The sequence below is a fragment of the Ursus arctos genome, unplaced genomic scaffold, assembly GCF_023065955.2.
Source record: "Ursus arctos isolate Adak ecotype North America unplaced genomic scaffold, UrsArc2.0 scaffold_10, whole genome shotgun sequence".
NCBI lineage: Eukaryota > Metazoa > Chordata > Mammalia > Carnivora > Ursidae > Ursus > Ursus arctos.
The window spans coordinates 3,648,633-3,661,553 of NW_026622764.1; the positions used below are offsets into that span (position 1 = coordinate 3,648,633).

The following is a 12,921-nucleotide window of genomic DNA, read 5'->3' on the forward strand; positions in this document are numbered from 1 at the left end:
TTCATACCTGTATTAGTAACTTAATACATACACACAAATACATGCACACACCGCAACATTCAGTAAGCTGTTACGATCCTGTTACACCGAAGGTTGAAACCTAACGGTACCCAATTATTCTCTTTGACTCGCCACTTCTGTGAAAAATAAGAAGAAAATTTAAGACTGCTAAAATGCCATCACAACTTGAAGACAGAATTACTACAGAGAAGACAGGCAGTCACTTACCGGTGCTCACATAAATTATGAAGGTGAAGTCCGTATTTTTCTTCAGCAGATAACCCATCCATCAGCAAGTAGAAAATGAGAAAATTGCTCTGGCCCACAGGTTGTGAAACAAGTCTGGATTTCTCGAGCATATATGTATAAATTCTGGCTGGTTAAGGGCGGAAAAAGAGTGATCCTGTTAAATGGCATTACTCGTTTCGTTTCCACAAATTTACACAAACTAGTTAATTGCAAGAGATAATAATGCAGCCGTTTTCAAGTGCAGACCTTTTGAAAAATATCAATCGGCTTTACTATTTAGAGCAGTGTTAGGTTTCCAGAAAAATCTAGCAGAAAATCCTGAGAGCTCCATCGCGCCCGCTCTCTCCTCCCCAAAGCACGGTTTCCCTTTATTCACACGTTGCGCTAGTGCAGTAAATTCGTTAGGACTGATGAGCCAATATGGATACTTTGTTACGAACTGAAGTCCGTAAATGCATGTTGGTGTTCGCTCTTTGTGTTGTACACTCTATGGGTTTTAAGAAATTCATGATCCTACATATCATACAGAGTTGTTTCCCCGCCCTAGAAATCCCATGCTCCGCTGTGTATCCCTTCCTCCTTCCCTCACCCCTGACACCCACTGGTCTTCTTACTGTCTCTGTAGGTGTACCTTCCCCAGAATGTTGTACAGATGGAATCACACAGGATGTAAACCGTTCAAGTTGTAATCATTTCAGTTTCTTTCACTTAAGAATATATACTTAAGGGTCTTCTTTGTCCTTTCCTGGCTGGATAGTTCATTTCCTGTATCCGTAACAGTCCATCAGACAAACATATTACAGTTTATTTATCTACTCACCTATTAAAGGACATCTTGGTTGCTTACAGTTTTTGCAATTACGAATAAAGCTGCTATAAACATTTGTATCCACATTATGTGTGGACATAAGTTTTCCACTCGGTTGGGTAAATACCAAGGAGTGTGATTCCTGGATCGTATGGTAAGACTATGTTTAGCTTTGTAAAATGCCACCAAACTGTCTTCCGGAGTGACTGCACCATTTTGCGTTCCCACCAGCAATTAACCAGAGTTCCTGTTGCTCCACGTCCTTTTGCCAGTAGTTAGTGTTGTAAGCGTTTGGGGTTTCAGGCATTCTAGTAAGTTTGCAATGGTATTTCATTTTTGTCTTAACACACATTTCCCAGATGACCTATAACATGGAGCATGTTTTCATATGCTTCTTTCCCATTTGTGTATCCTTTTTGGTGAGGCGTCTAGATGCTCTGACCATCTTTTTCAAAGTGGGTCGATTGTTTTCCTATTGCTGAGTACCAAGAGTTCACTGCATATTTTAGCCAACAGTCCTTTACCAGATGTGATTTTGCCAATATTTTCTCCTTATCTGTGGCTCATCATTTCATTCTCTTAACGGTGTCTTTCACAGAACAGTCATTTTTAACTTGAATGAAGTCCAGCTTATCAAATATTTCTTTCATGGACTGTGTTTTTAGTGTTACACCAAAAAGTCATTGCCAAACACAAGGTCATCTAACAATTTATCTTTTAAAAAGTTTTACAGTTTTGTTTTTCCATTACATTTATGACCCACTTTGAGTCATTTTCTTTTTGCATGTGGATGTCCTGCTGTTTTAGCATAACTTGTTGAAATGACTATCATTTCTCTATCGAATTACCTTTGTTCCTTTGAAAGACCAGTTAACTGCATTTATGTAGGTCTATTTCTGAGCTCTTTATTCTGTCCCATTGATCTACTTGTCTGTTCTTTCACCAATACCACCCTGCCCTGATTCCTGCAGCTTTAGAGTAAGTCTTGAAGCTGGGTAGCACCAGCCCTCCAACTTTGTTCTTCTCTTTAAATGTTGCATTGGCTATTCTGGATCTTTTAACTCTCCATATAAACTTTATGTCAATATCCCCAAAGTAACTTGCTGGGATTTCTATTAGGATTGTGTTGAACCTATAGAAAAAATGGGGAAAAACTGACATTTTAACGATACTGAGCCTTTCTACACATGAACACTGAATATCTCTCCATCTATTTAGATCTTCTTTGATGTTTTTTTAATCAGAGTTTTGTAGTTTTCCTTAAAAGATCTTACAAATATTTTGTTAAGATTTATACCTAAGTTCTTCATTTTTTGGTGGTAATGGAAATACTATTGTGCTTTTAATGTCGAATCCCAATTGTTCATTGCTTCTATATAGAAAAGCAATTGACTTCTGCATATTAACCACATATCCTGCAAACTTGTTGGCTTACTATTTCCAGGAGATTTTTGTTGTTGTGATTCTTTCCAAATTTCTACAGAGATAATCATGTCATCTGTGAACAAAGACAGTTTTATTTCTTTCTTCCTAATCTGTTTGTGTGTGTGTGTGTGTGTGTGTGTGTGTGTACACACACACATATATTTCTTGTCTTACAGCATTAGCTAGGACTTCCAGTACAATGCTGAAAACAAGTCGTGAGAGGGGACATTCTACCGTGTTCTGGACCCAACATGGAACTTCTGTGCACAAATATAACCTGACATAAAACACGTTCTTGGGTGTAACAAAGGCACCCAAAAAAGTTCTAGAATTTTCATAATTACTGTCTTACAGTTTGAAAGCACAAGTCATATTCCTATTATATTATATTGATTGTTATTATACTGATTATTGATATTGACCATAAAGTGTTCTGCTGTAGACTCTAGCAAGTATTACTATCGACCGATCAGAAGTGTATAGGGCCACACTATACAAAGACCAAAAATGTAGACAATAGTCTCTCACTGCTACAAACACTGGAAGCAACCCATGGCAGGAAAGGCAAATATGACCTGAATTTATGCAGACACAATTTAATAAATAGAAAGTATATTAGGAAAATTTCAAGACAGATATTGAAATCATAAAAAGGAGCCAAGTCATGGTTTATAGCCTGGTGGTAAATAGTGAAACAGATGCCTCGATAATAAGGTTCACATCCCAGTTAAGGAGTAAGGCAGGTGATGTGTTTATGAAGCAGCACATGCCCAGTGTGCAGAGGGTCTAGCTGTCTTGCAGTTTGTTGTGACCTCACATGCACAGCAGCACAATAACTAGTATCTATTGTGTCTTAAACATTCCAAAAATACAAACAAAAACCACCCATGTCATGAGAACATGTTGTTGACATGTTCAACATGACATGAGCCATCTCGGAACGACAAAAGGATCTAGGATGGGAGTCAGATCCCTGATTTTGCTTCAGAGATAGGATTGACAATACAGTAATCAACATTTATGGCTACCTGTTTGGTGGGCTTAGAAGTCTAGATTTTCTGGAGTATTTTTTATTTGAATTTAGGTTTGTTCTTATCATTATGAATGGCCAGTAAACAGTTAGGCATTTCAATTTCAAATGCAACTGTGAATTACCATAGTTTCTCTCTCTGCAGTAAGGATCCATGGTCAATAATTTTTTTTTTTTTTTGATCAAAAGGCGACGGTTCTCAGGGAGTCAAATGGATGTAATTATATCCTACATTTGAACTAGAATCATCATCTTGTGTAATGAGTCTGCTGATAATTATTCTAGAGTCCTGCCTCCATAAGCAAAAATCTGAGGTCTCCTAGTTTTGGTTTTATATAGCAAGTCTACTTGAGCAAATGGAACCGCTAATACATGGTTTCCCTCTGGTCAAGTTCAATAAGTGGTCAATTCAGCCTGTCATAATGATTATCAGGGCAAAAAAAAAAAAAAAAAAAACCCAAACCCTCAAAATTAACACTCCCTATTACAAAAAGTTGTCCTATTAGAAACCTTTTAGAAAAGTTGTTGTAAGTGCATAAAGAACGTCTCTTTCAAAATATCCCATTAATCAGTTGCCCAAAGGTGATGCTAAAATTAGAACAGGGTGATGTAGTGTCTTTCCCATCTCTCCTTGAGTATTAAATCAGGTGACAATTTCAAGGAGAGGTCTTAATTACTACACTTTCCTCTCTTTTTTTCTTTCTTACACAAATTATTTGCTGAAAACATTTTCCATAGTATTAATAATAAAAGCCCAGCTCGAGAGAATATTTCTAAAATCACACAGGAAATAAACGGCCATAGTTGTTCCTTCCCATTATTTTTTTAGTCTTCAACTACAGAAGTATCGAGAGGGAACCGTTGTCTCCTGACCATCATGCTTCTGTACGCAGAGAAAAGGCTGACCAGACACCCACTTGTCCCAGCCAACGTACCAGCTTCATTTAGAGCGGCATTCAAAACTAATCAAATTCCACATCATAGAGTGACTTCAATACCTTTAATCTAAATTCAAAAACAGTGTAATTAGTAATCAGCCCCGTTAGCTCATCTCCCACAGTGAATAAAATTGCTGTGGGTTAGAGGATTCTGATCAGTAGGATTTTGAAAAGAAAAAATATCTTAAAGGAGCTTTTAACTAGAAGAAATCACAAAACAACCAAAAATTCAAATTTCTGTGAGACTCTAACATTCTTCCAAATGGAGAAAATGTCAGCCTTTTCGTTGTGTCTGAAATGACACTGAAATAAAGGAAGGAAAATGATAGGTATGGAGTTGAGGAGGTTTGACTCATTCCTGTAAATGTCCACACACAGAAAGAAACTTCCTGCTGAGGTTTTTTTTTGACTTCTCAAGACCTGTATGCTTTAAAAGATGTTTTATTTTAGGAATATTCCTGACTAGAAATATACCTGTGATCCTCTATCTTTCCAGAAATCTACACATGAATATATTGCTCAGAAAGTTTTGGCACTGTAAAGACATACATGTTTGCAGATTATATAGGACAAAATCTGCAGTAAAAAGTATCTTACAGAGCTATACTCATTTTTCTTCAATTATAAAAGAAAATGGAGGAAGTAAATCTCCTCTCCTTCAAGAAAGACAAATACTTACCCTCATTGCTCTTCCGACTGACTTCCAGAAACTTCCAGCACTCACTGTCACCATGCCCCACCCTTCTAGTTATAAATCATGACCACTTAGGATCTGTTCCCAGAGAGCCCCATCATGTCTTCAATTACCAGTCACCTAAAAGCACACTGTTGCTTCACCAATATATCTAAATAGTCTCTTTTTCACCCCTATACATTTGTTTTGACTTCATTATTCCAGATTAACGCAAGGGGTGGTATGAGGCAAGGTGTCTCAACTAGGGTCCCAAGCGCAGCTCCTGGTCCTGAATCTGATGTTGCCAATTCCCACATTCCTCTTAACTCCGATGTCCCCATACGAATGTGGGGATGAAGAGATACAAAGATCCCAGGCTTCCTGTGGCCTCCAAGAGGAAGAGACTGCCATTCAACGCACCTGCCATGTACCAGGTGGTGTGCTGGGGCTTTTCAAGACGTTGGCCTCATTTAAGTTCTGTTGTTGGTCTTTTATGTTGAAACCCAACTGGTTTATTACCACTAAAAGATGCCGCTCCTCAAAGGAGATAAGATCAATCAAAGCACTCTGGAACTTCTAAAAGAATGTCCAACTGAGAGTACAATACCAAGGATAATTGATGATGCCAGTAATGAAGATGAAGACAGTCGTCTGGTTTGTTTTTTTTTTTTTTTAAAAAAACACAAGCGAAAGCCCTAAGAGATTTTCCATCCCATCTGCTGTAACTGTAAGGTTAAGTTTCCTACGTCGAAAACATAGCCTTGGCATATTTTTTGGGAGACATTTCTGATTGTTAGTAAATTTGAGTTTCCGCTTCAATAGACGTGGGTGCCTTCAGGGCACAGGTAAGACAGGAGCCAAGTAGTCTTCACTTCACACATGCGGACTCTGCGCCCGCCTCCCTCTGCAGACCCTTCCACACACTGCCATTTACCAATCCCCAGGGGACAGAGCGGGCACTAAGGAGGCAGAAAATGGTTCTATTCTTACCGTATACGAGCTGTCATTACAAAGCGGAATTGGCTCTAATTAAAAAAAAAAAAGTCCAGAGCTAAATATGGGTAGCTTTCCTTATCTGTTTACACTCTCAGTAATCTGTGTTCCTTGCGGACATGAATGAGTTCATGATGGCTTTACACAATTTCCTCCCTGACATGAAGAATGGCTGTCCCATTTTATTGGCGCTTTACATGCATTCCTTAGACTCATCAATCCAGCAAATACTTGGGGAGTGTCCACTCGTCTCCTTGCCAGGCAGACTGGACCTGCCCCACCAACAGGCTTCTCTCCTAGTAGGAGACACAGACAGCAACCAACCCGACCGATCATGAAAAGGACCCTTTCAGACTTTGACGAGTGCCATGGAAGAAATAAGGAAGGAGACAGATCCAGAGTGAACAGAGCTGGGATCCAGGGGTCACCTTAGCATGAGTGGTTTGGGGAAGAAAGAGGGGTTTCTCTGAAGAAGTGACTTGAACTGAAACCAGTACAGTGAGAGCAGCCTGCCCATTGCAGGAGAAGAGGCAAGCCTCCTCCAGGCAGCCAAGAGCAAAAACCAAGCCTCGGCCTTATGTAAGCAAGGCACTTCAAAAGTCCAGTGAGGCTGGAGAACCTGGACCGGGTGGGGCGAGGTAAAGGGGGAGGTCGGGGAGGATGCGGGCGCAGTGGGCTGTGAGGGCTACAGTCTGAAAGAACAGGGAGCCGGTCCTGGTCTTGACATTTGATGAGGCCCGCGAAGAGCTATGTGGATTGAGAGGGGAATAGTTGAGGCATAATCATAGCCCGACAGCAGTGGCTGATTTCCACTTCCACTGGGCGACAAAGTGTGCTACCTTCTTAATTAACATTTACGCATGTAAACGAGGCAATGGCTTAGAAAAAAAATGAGTCTGAACACCACAAAGTGGGCCTGGTTTGAGTCTTTTGGAAGGAAGGGTGTTCCAAACAAGGCTAAATTCAGAAAACATGGGAACACAGAACCTCGGGGGGGACCTCCAGTGCCACAAGGGCCAGAGCGGAAGGGCTCTCCTCAGCTCATTGAACCAGAGGACATTGTGAATTTTGAGGGCTCCAGGAGGCGAGATGACTGAGACGGCCAGGAATACCGAGGGGGGGTGGTCAGAAATGGGGTGAGGCAGGAATGAGCCAGCATATCTGACTTGTCTTGCTGTGACTCACTGAGCCCACAGACTGGTGAGTCCTGGGAGAGCCTGGACACATCCCAACATGCAAACAGTCCTATTGGTTTATGCAGAGATATAAATTACCAATGAACAGACAGGGGAAAAGGGTTGGAACTATCGGCAAAATGAGAAGCAGACTTTAAGGGGAACTGAAGTACATCAAAGTGAAACCAAACAATATATTGTAAGGAAAATATTAATTTATACGAACCATGCAGAAGAAAGCATTAGAAATACGAAAAGCTTATTTCAAAAGAAATCATAACAAAAACAATTTGACTTTGTTTCAGGATAATAAAGATTAAAAATTTTTTTAAAAGTTGCCTTTAGTCTGCAAAGACTGCAGGAGAGCAGCTTCCAAAGTTTTGAAGTTTTAGCTATTAGTCCTCAGATTAGACAGTCTGATACTTTCCAAAACCACAGCTTATTTTGTTATTGTTAGGAGTGTACAATCCCGCAATCAAGCAGTTAGGAAAAGCATCAAAACCCTGTGTTTGCGGGGATGTGGTGACCTTGGAAAAGTCTTCCAGTCAGTGTTCACTGACCAGCATCCTCTTCGGTCGTCAATGTCCCAGAAGAGGAGAATTATCAGCTAACAAAGTATCTGGTGGGGAGTTAGGTTTACCTTGGATCGGTGGAACATTCTGGTTTTGAACATCTAGTTGCCAAACGCGGTCTGGGACTACGAGCTGCGCCTCGCCATGACACCTGCGGCAGCACGGTGCGCCCCGCCCGATCGCTGAGCTGAGCGCAGGGGTGAGTGGTGGCGCACATACCACCGGCTCCCAACCACCACTGCAGCTCTGCCTGCCCTCTCCTCGGTGAGGGGCAGCTACGGCAGGCCATATGTAGCCTCCACCGTCAGCCTGAGAAACGTTCAACTTCAAAAGTAGCTTCTCTCCAACTAAGTGAAACAAGGCTGATGGGAACATATGACAGCGTGGTCTGGTGTCAAATTTTCTAGTTGGGAGAAGAAGGTAGGAGACATTCGCCTGACGTGCACGTCGAGACCCAGCCTGGGAGCCCCTTTGCGCGACACCAAGTGCCCTTGCTGAAGAATGCTTTGTGACGTGACCTGTAGTTCCAAAGACTGCGAGGTCTCTATCACATGTTTTCGGAGATTTAGAAACAATAAAATGGTCCACTGGGGAAAAGACTGAAAGGCTACTACTCTATCGTTCGTCAAAACGTCACACGTACTCTAAAAAGAATGGCAACCTCGTACTTCAAAGGACCTTAAAAGGACCAGATATGATCTTGATCACAAGAAAAAGAATTAGGAATACGGCATCCAGTATACTCCCCACCGTTAATTTCATGAGTGCACTTGAACCTCGCACCCTGAAACCCTCTCTCCACTCTTAGATGAAAAAGATAAATCATTAGGGATTCAAGACAGCCATACCTGCAAATGACCTCAAAGACCCAAGGGAAAGGTACTGGATGAGAGAAAGCAAATCCCCGTCGGCAGAGTTTCCCTAGTATTTGTACACTATAAACTCCCCTGTGGGGCGATGGTACGATGTTCTGGATGCCACTCCGTCCTGAGGCTGCTCGCATGTATACCAGGGAACCCGGAATAATTACATTGTTAAATAAGTGATCAGATGGGGGGAATAGTGGGCTGAAAGCCAGATTAGAATGTTCTTTATTAATTAAATTTTCTTCAAAATAAGAAACACTCCCTACTTTTCTATAGCCGGAGTTTCATAAAACTGAGCCTCATATTTTCTATTATAATTTGCGACTACATCCCTGATTAGGAAGCCGGCATTCAGTTATAAAGGTGTGAGCAACAGTATCCATAAAGGAAACACGCAACATCTCTCAACCTTAGAGTTAGTAAGAGAATACTCCCTGTCCAAAAAATCCACCACCGTTATTTTAGAAATGTTGGTAATTAAGGGAAACTCGAGCCTACCATGAGATACAAAATCAACCTGTAACCCACATTTACTTGACCTAGTTTGAGGTGTAAGAACCTTACTCAAGTTCGCTTTACTATTTTAGTGAACACTTAAAATTCAGAAGCCTTTTCCAGGGGACTCATTTGAATAACTCAGCTATTTTTAAAACTTGTGTGAGGTAGTTTAAATGAATATCTCTTTTGTTTTTCTTTCAGAAAAGGAGCCCGGATATCAGATGAGGTCATTCAAAGCTATCACACTGGCCCGTAGCCTCCTGAAGTGCTCAGGGCATCTAGTTTGGGGCTAACGACGAGGTTCTAGAACTGAAAATTAGTTTGAGACGTCAAGACGACACAACAGATCCCCCTTATTCTCCGTGGTGGGCTGGATTGTGTCCCACAAATGGTATGCCTACGTCCTAACCCCCGGACCTGGGGACATGACCGGGCTGAGAGCAGGGTGCCTGCAGATGTATTCACGTTAAGATGAGGCCACGCCGTAGGGCGAGTGCTTCTAGACTGGCACAGTCCCCGCTATCCTGCACATCCTACTTCATTCATTCACCCGTTCTGCCTGGTCTCTGTGGTCTCACCTTGCCATTTTACAAATCAGCCTTCCAGAGTCCGCGTGGTTTGATCAAGGTCACAGGTGCCCGGACTGGACCTCGGACCCAGGCTTTGTGGCGTCTGAGCTCCACGTGGACTCTGCTGCCCTTTACAGTCCTTCCTACTTCTTACCCTCTGTTAGAGTTACTCCCGCAGGCTCAACTGTCCCTTTACTCATTTATTCACTTGATACTGAAAGCCGACTCTGCCTGATATTGTGCTAGACCCTGATCCGTACACTGGTGGGAAGAGACACAGACAGACGAGCCTGAGCTCCTTGACTATCCTGCAAGGCTTGAAGGGCAGGACCCGGTCCGATGACTGTTGAGCTAACGCTTCACACCACAGTATGAGCATGTAAGTGTCCAAAAAACATAAAATAAACTTTTTTAGAAAAAATGAAGTCATCCTGGAGCAGGACAGGTCCTACTCCGATGTGACCAGTGTTTATAAGGAGGGAGACACAGGGACAGCACCCATGACAAGCGAGGCAGAGACCCGAGGGCTACAGCTACCAGCCAACGAACCCCAAGGCCCGGCAGCGCCCGTCCGAAGCCACAAGAAGCAAGGAAGCACCCTCTCCTCGAGACATCCAAGAGAGCGCGGTCCGCTGACCCTGGACTTCTGTTCCGAGCCACCGAGTCTGTAGTGTTTTGTTAGAGTGGGTCCCGCACGCTCGCACACTACAGAACTCCCACACGGGGTCTTTCTTCTAGGCTGACGGGCACCAGGGGACAATCCTCGCCACCCAGTCACTCCGCTGGGTGTCGGAACCCCGGTCACCAGGTAGCAGGTGCTTCCTGTGCGGACTTGGGGAATGTGGAGCGTCGGGCAGTGTCTCTGGAACAACCCCGCAAAGGTCCCGTGGAGGCTGTTAGGGGCACGCGAGGGGTCTGCGCCTTGGCCCTGCTGGAGCGCCCCCGCCCGGGGGAGGGCACGGTGGGTGCCTCACCACAAGTCACCGCGAAGGCCTCGCAGTCAGGGAGGACGGTTTCTCTCTGGAACGTCTACTGACTCCACAGAGCTCGCATAGAGACCTTCGTTCTCAAGCTCCACTCCACGCGGTAGCGAACATCTGAAGGCATTCGCTGCGTTTCCCTTGACGCTTCTGCTTTTCCGTGTCCTTCCTTCCACGTCCTTCCGTGTGCAGCCCAGAGGCGTGATGCTTGAACGCTCCCTCTCCTGGTACGCATTCTCGGCACACACTCCTCGCCTTCCCCTTCCCCACAGCAAGCAGAGCCGCGCTCCCCTTGAACCCTTCGGGCTTCCCCGCTCCCGGCAATAGTCTCCACCAGCACCGGCCCTGTCTGTGCAGTAATATGTTTTGTGCTTGAAATTAGAAAAAAAAGAACATAGAACCACCACAAAATCACCTGGCTGGGTTTGTAAAAGAACACAGCAAGAAGCTACCTCACCCACCAGCCTGGGCAATAGGAAGGGAACCAAGGATGATAATGAGGAGAAGAGGATGGGAAATGGGAAAACAACGTGGGGGGGGGTGGAGAGAGGTGGGGCGCTCACCGAACCCCAGCCTACGGCACACCCAGTGGCTGGCGTGCTGGACGCACCCGAGTGTCCGCGCACGGCTCCTGCACTGTCCCGAGGGCAGGTCAAGGGAGGGACCCGGGATGCCGCTGTGAGCCGATGTCCCGTGAGCAGAAGCAGGTGCTCACAGCAGCAAGCTTGGTTCTGCTGTAGACTTGGAGATCCGTGCCTTTCTAAGCTAACATGCTAACTTCTGTCCAGAAGGAAAGTCAACACGATCAGTAATGGGTGATGCAGAAGCCAGTTATCGTATCTACGCCTTGGGAAAGGGAATGTGGAATCCAGAACCCACAAAGTCATGCGAGTGATGTCCGAACAGGTGGATTCCCCCCTGAGCCACGTGTGCATAAAACAGAGGCCACTCTACATGGGCTGGGACGGTCCTTCTCCAACTTCGGTGACCACATGAGTCGCTGAGAATCTTGTTAAACACAGAGTCCCGTTCAGCAGGTCTGCGTCTCCAACAATCTCCCAGACGTTCTGTGAGGGCTGGTCTTGGAGTCACGCACTTGTCTTGGAGAGGCAGGGGCTGCAACGGGTCCTCGTCCACCTCCAGCACCTGTGCCTCCAACCGCCAGTCCCCGAAAGCTCAAGGGGCAATATGCCCTGAGTCGAAGAGGTCAGGCGGTGCCCCTCACTCAGAGGGACATCCTCACGGCAGTGTTGGAAAACTGATCTGGAAACCAGACTTGGAGGCTCAAGGCCGTTCTCCTCTGAGGTCTTCCTAACACAGTGGCCCTTCCAACAGAGCTCGTAGTCACAGGGTTTTAAAACGTAACTTTCCTGTTGCAAAATTTAAGCTGCTAACTTCAACATGGAAAATTATCTTCTCTGACTCCTTTGATGCATTTTTTTTCTTACCCAATTTCACTTAGTAATAATGGTTTTGACAAACACTGCAAAATACAGGCTTTTTGTTTCTAAATTATGGCCAAAACTAACTTTTGTTTCCTGAAGGGCACTTGAAAACATCAGATAAGATTGATCTCTTTCTACAATCATTGCACTTAGCAATTGTTTGTGTGCTAACAGCTGTTATTAAAGCTTCTGCAATACTTGATTCCTCCAAGTGCAGTAGGCACCCCACATACAATTCTATTCAGACGATTAATTTGCATGAATAATCTGTTTTGATTAGAAAGATGTAAAATCCCAAGTGAATTCTAAATTAGTTGAATTCTATTTTTTTTTATTTTTTAAAGACTTATTTACTTATTTTATGGAGAGAGAGAGGAAGGGAGAGAGCATGAGTGGGGGAGAGGCAGAGGGAGAGGGAGAGAGAAAATCTCCAGCAGACTCTCCACTGAACAGAGCCCAAAGCGGGGGCTTGATCTCATGACCCTGAGATCATGACCTGAGCCGAAATCAAGAGTCAGAGACTTAACCAATTGAGCTAACCAGGCGCCCCTAAATTAGTTGAATTTAATAAGTATGGGCTGTTCATAAAGCACACACTACGTATTTAAACCAAAAAAGAAATAGCTCTGGTTGGCTTTAGCTGGGTAGTTATTTCGATGTTTTGATTTGTTTTAATTCAATCGCTTAAAAAATATAGATT

At 43.8% G+C, this 12,921-nt stretch overlaps 1 protein-coding gene across 1 annotated transcript in view; it reads right to left on the reverse strand.

Moving 5' to 3' along the window:
• MYO16 (myosin XVI) overlaps positions 1-12,921 on the reverse strand; it is a 466,166-nt gene that overhangs the window by 248,707 nt on the left and 204,538 nt on the right. The window contains exon 16 of the mRNA XM_026493590.4: positions 229-376. Within this exon, the coding sequence (XP_026349375.3) occupies positions 229-376 (148 nt within the window). The remainder of the gene's footprint in view (positions 1-228; positions 377-12,921) is intronic.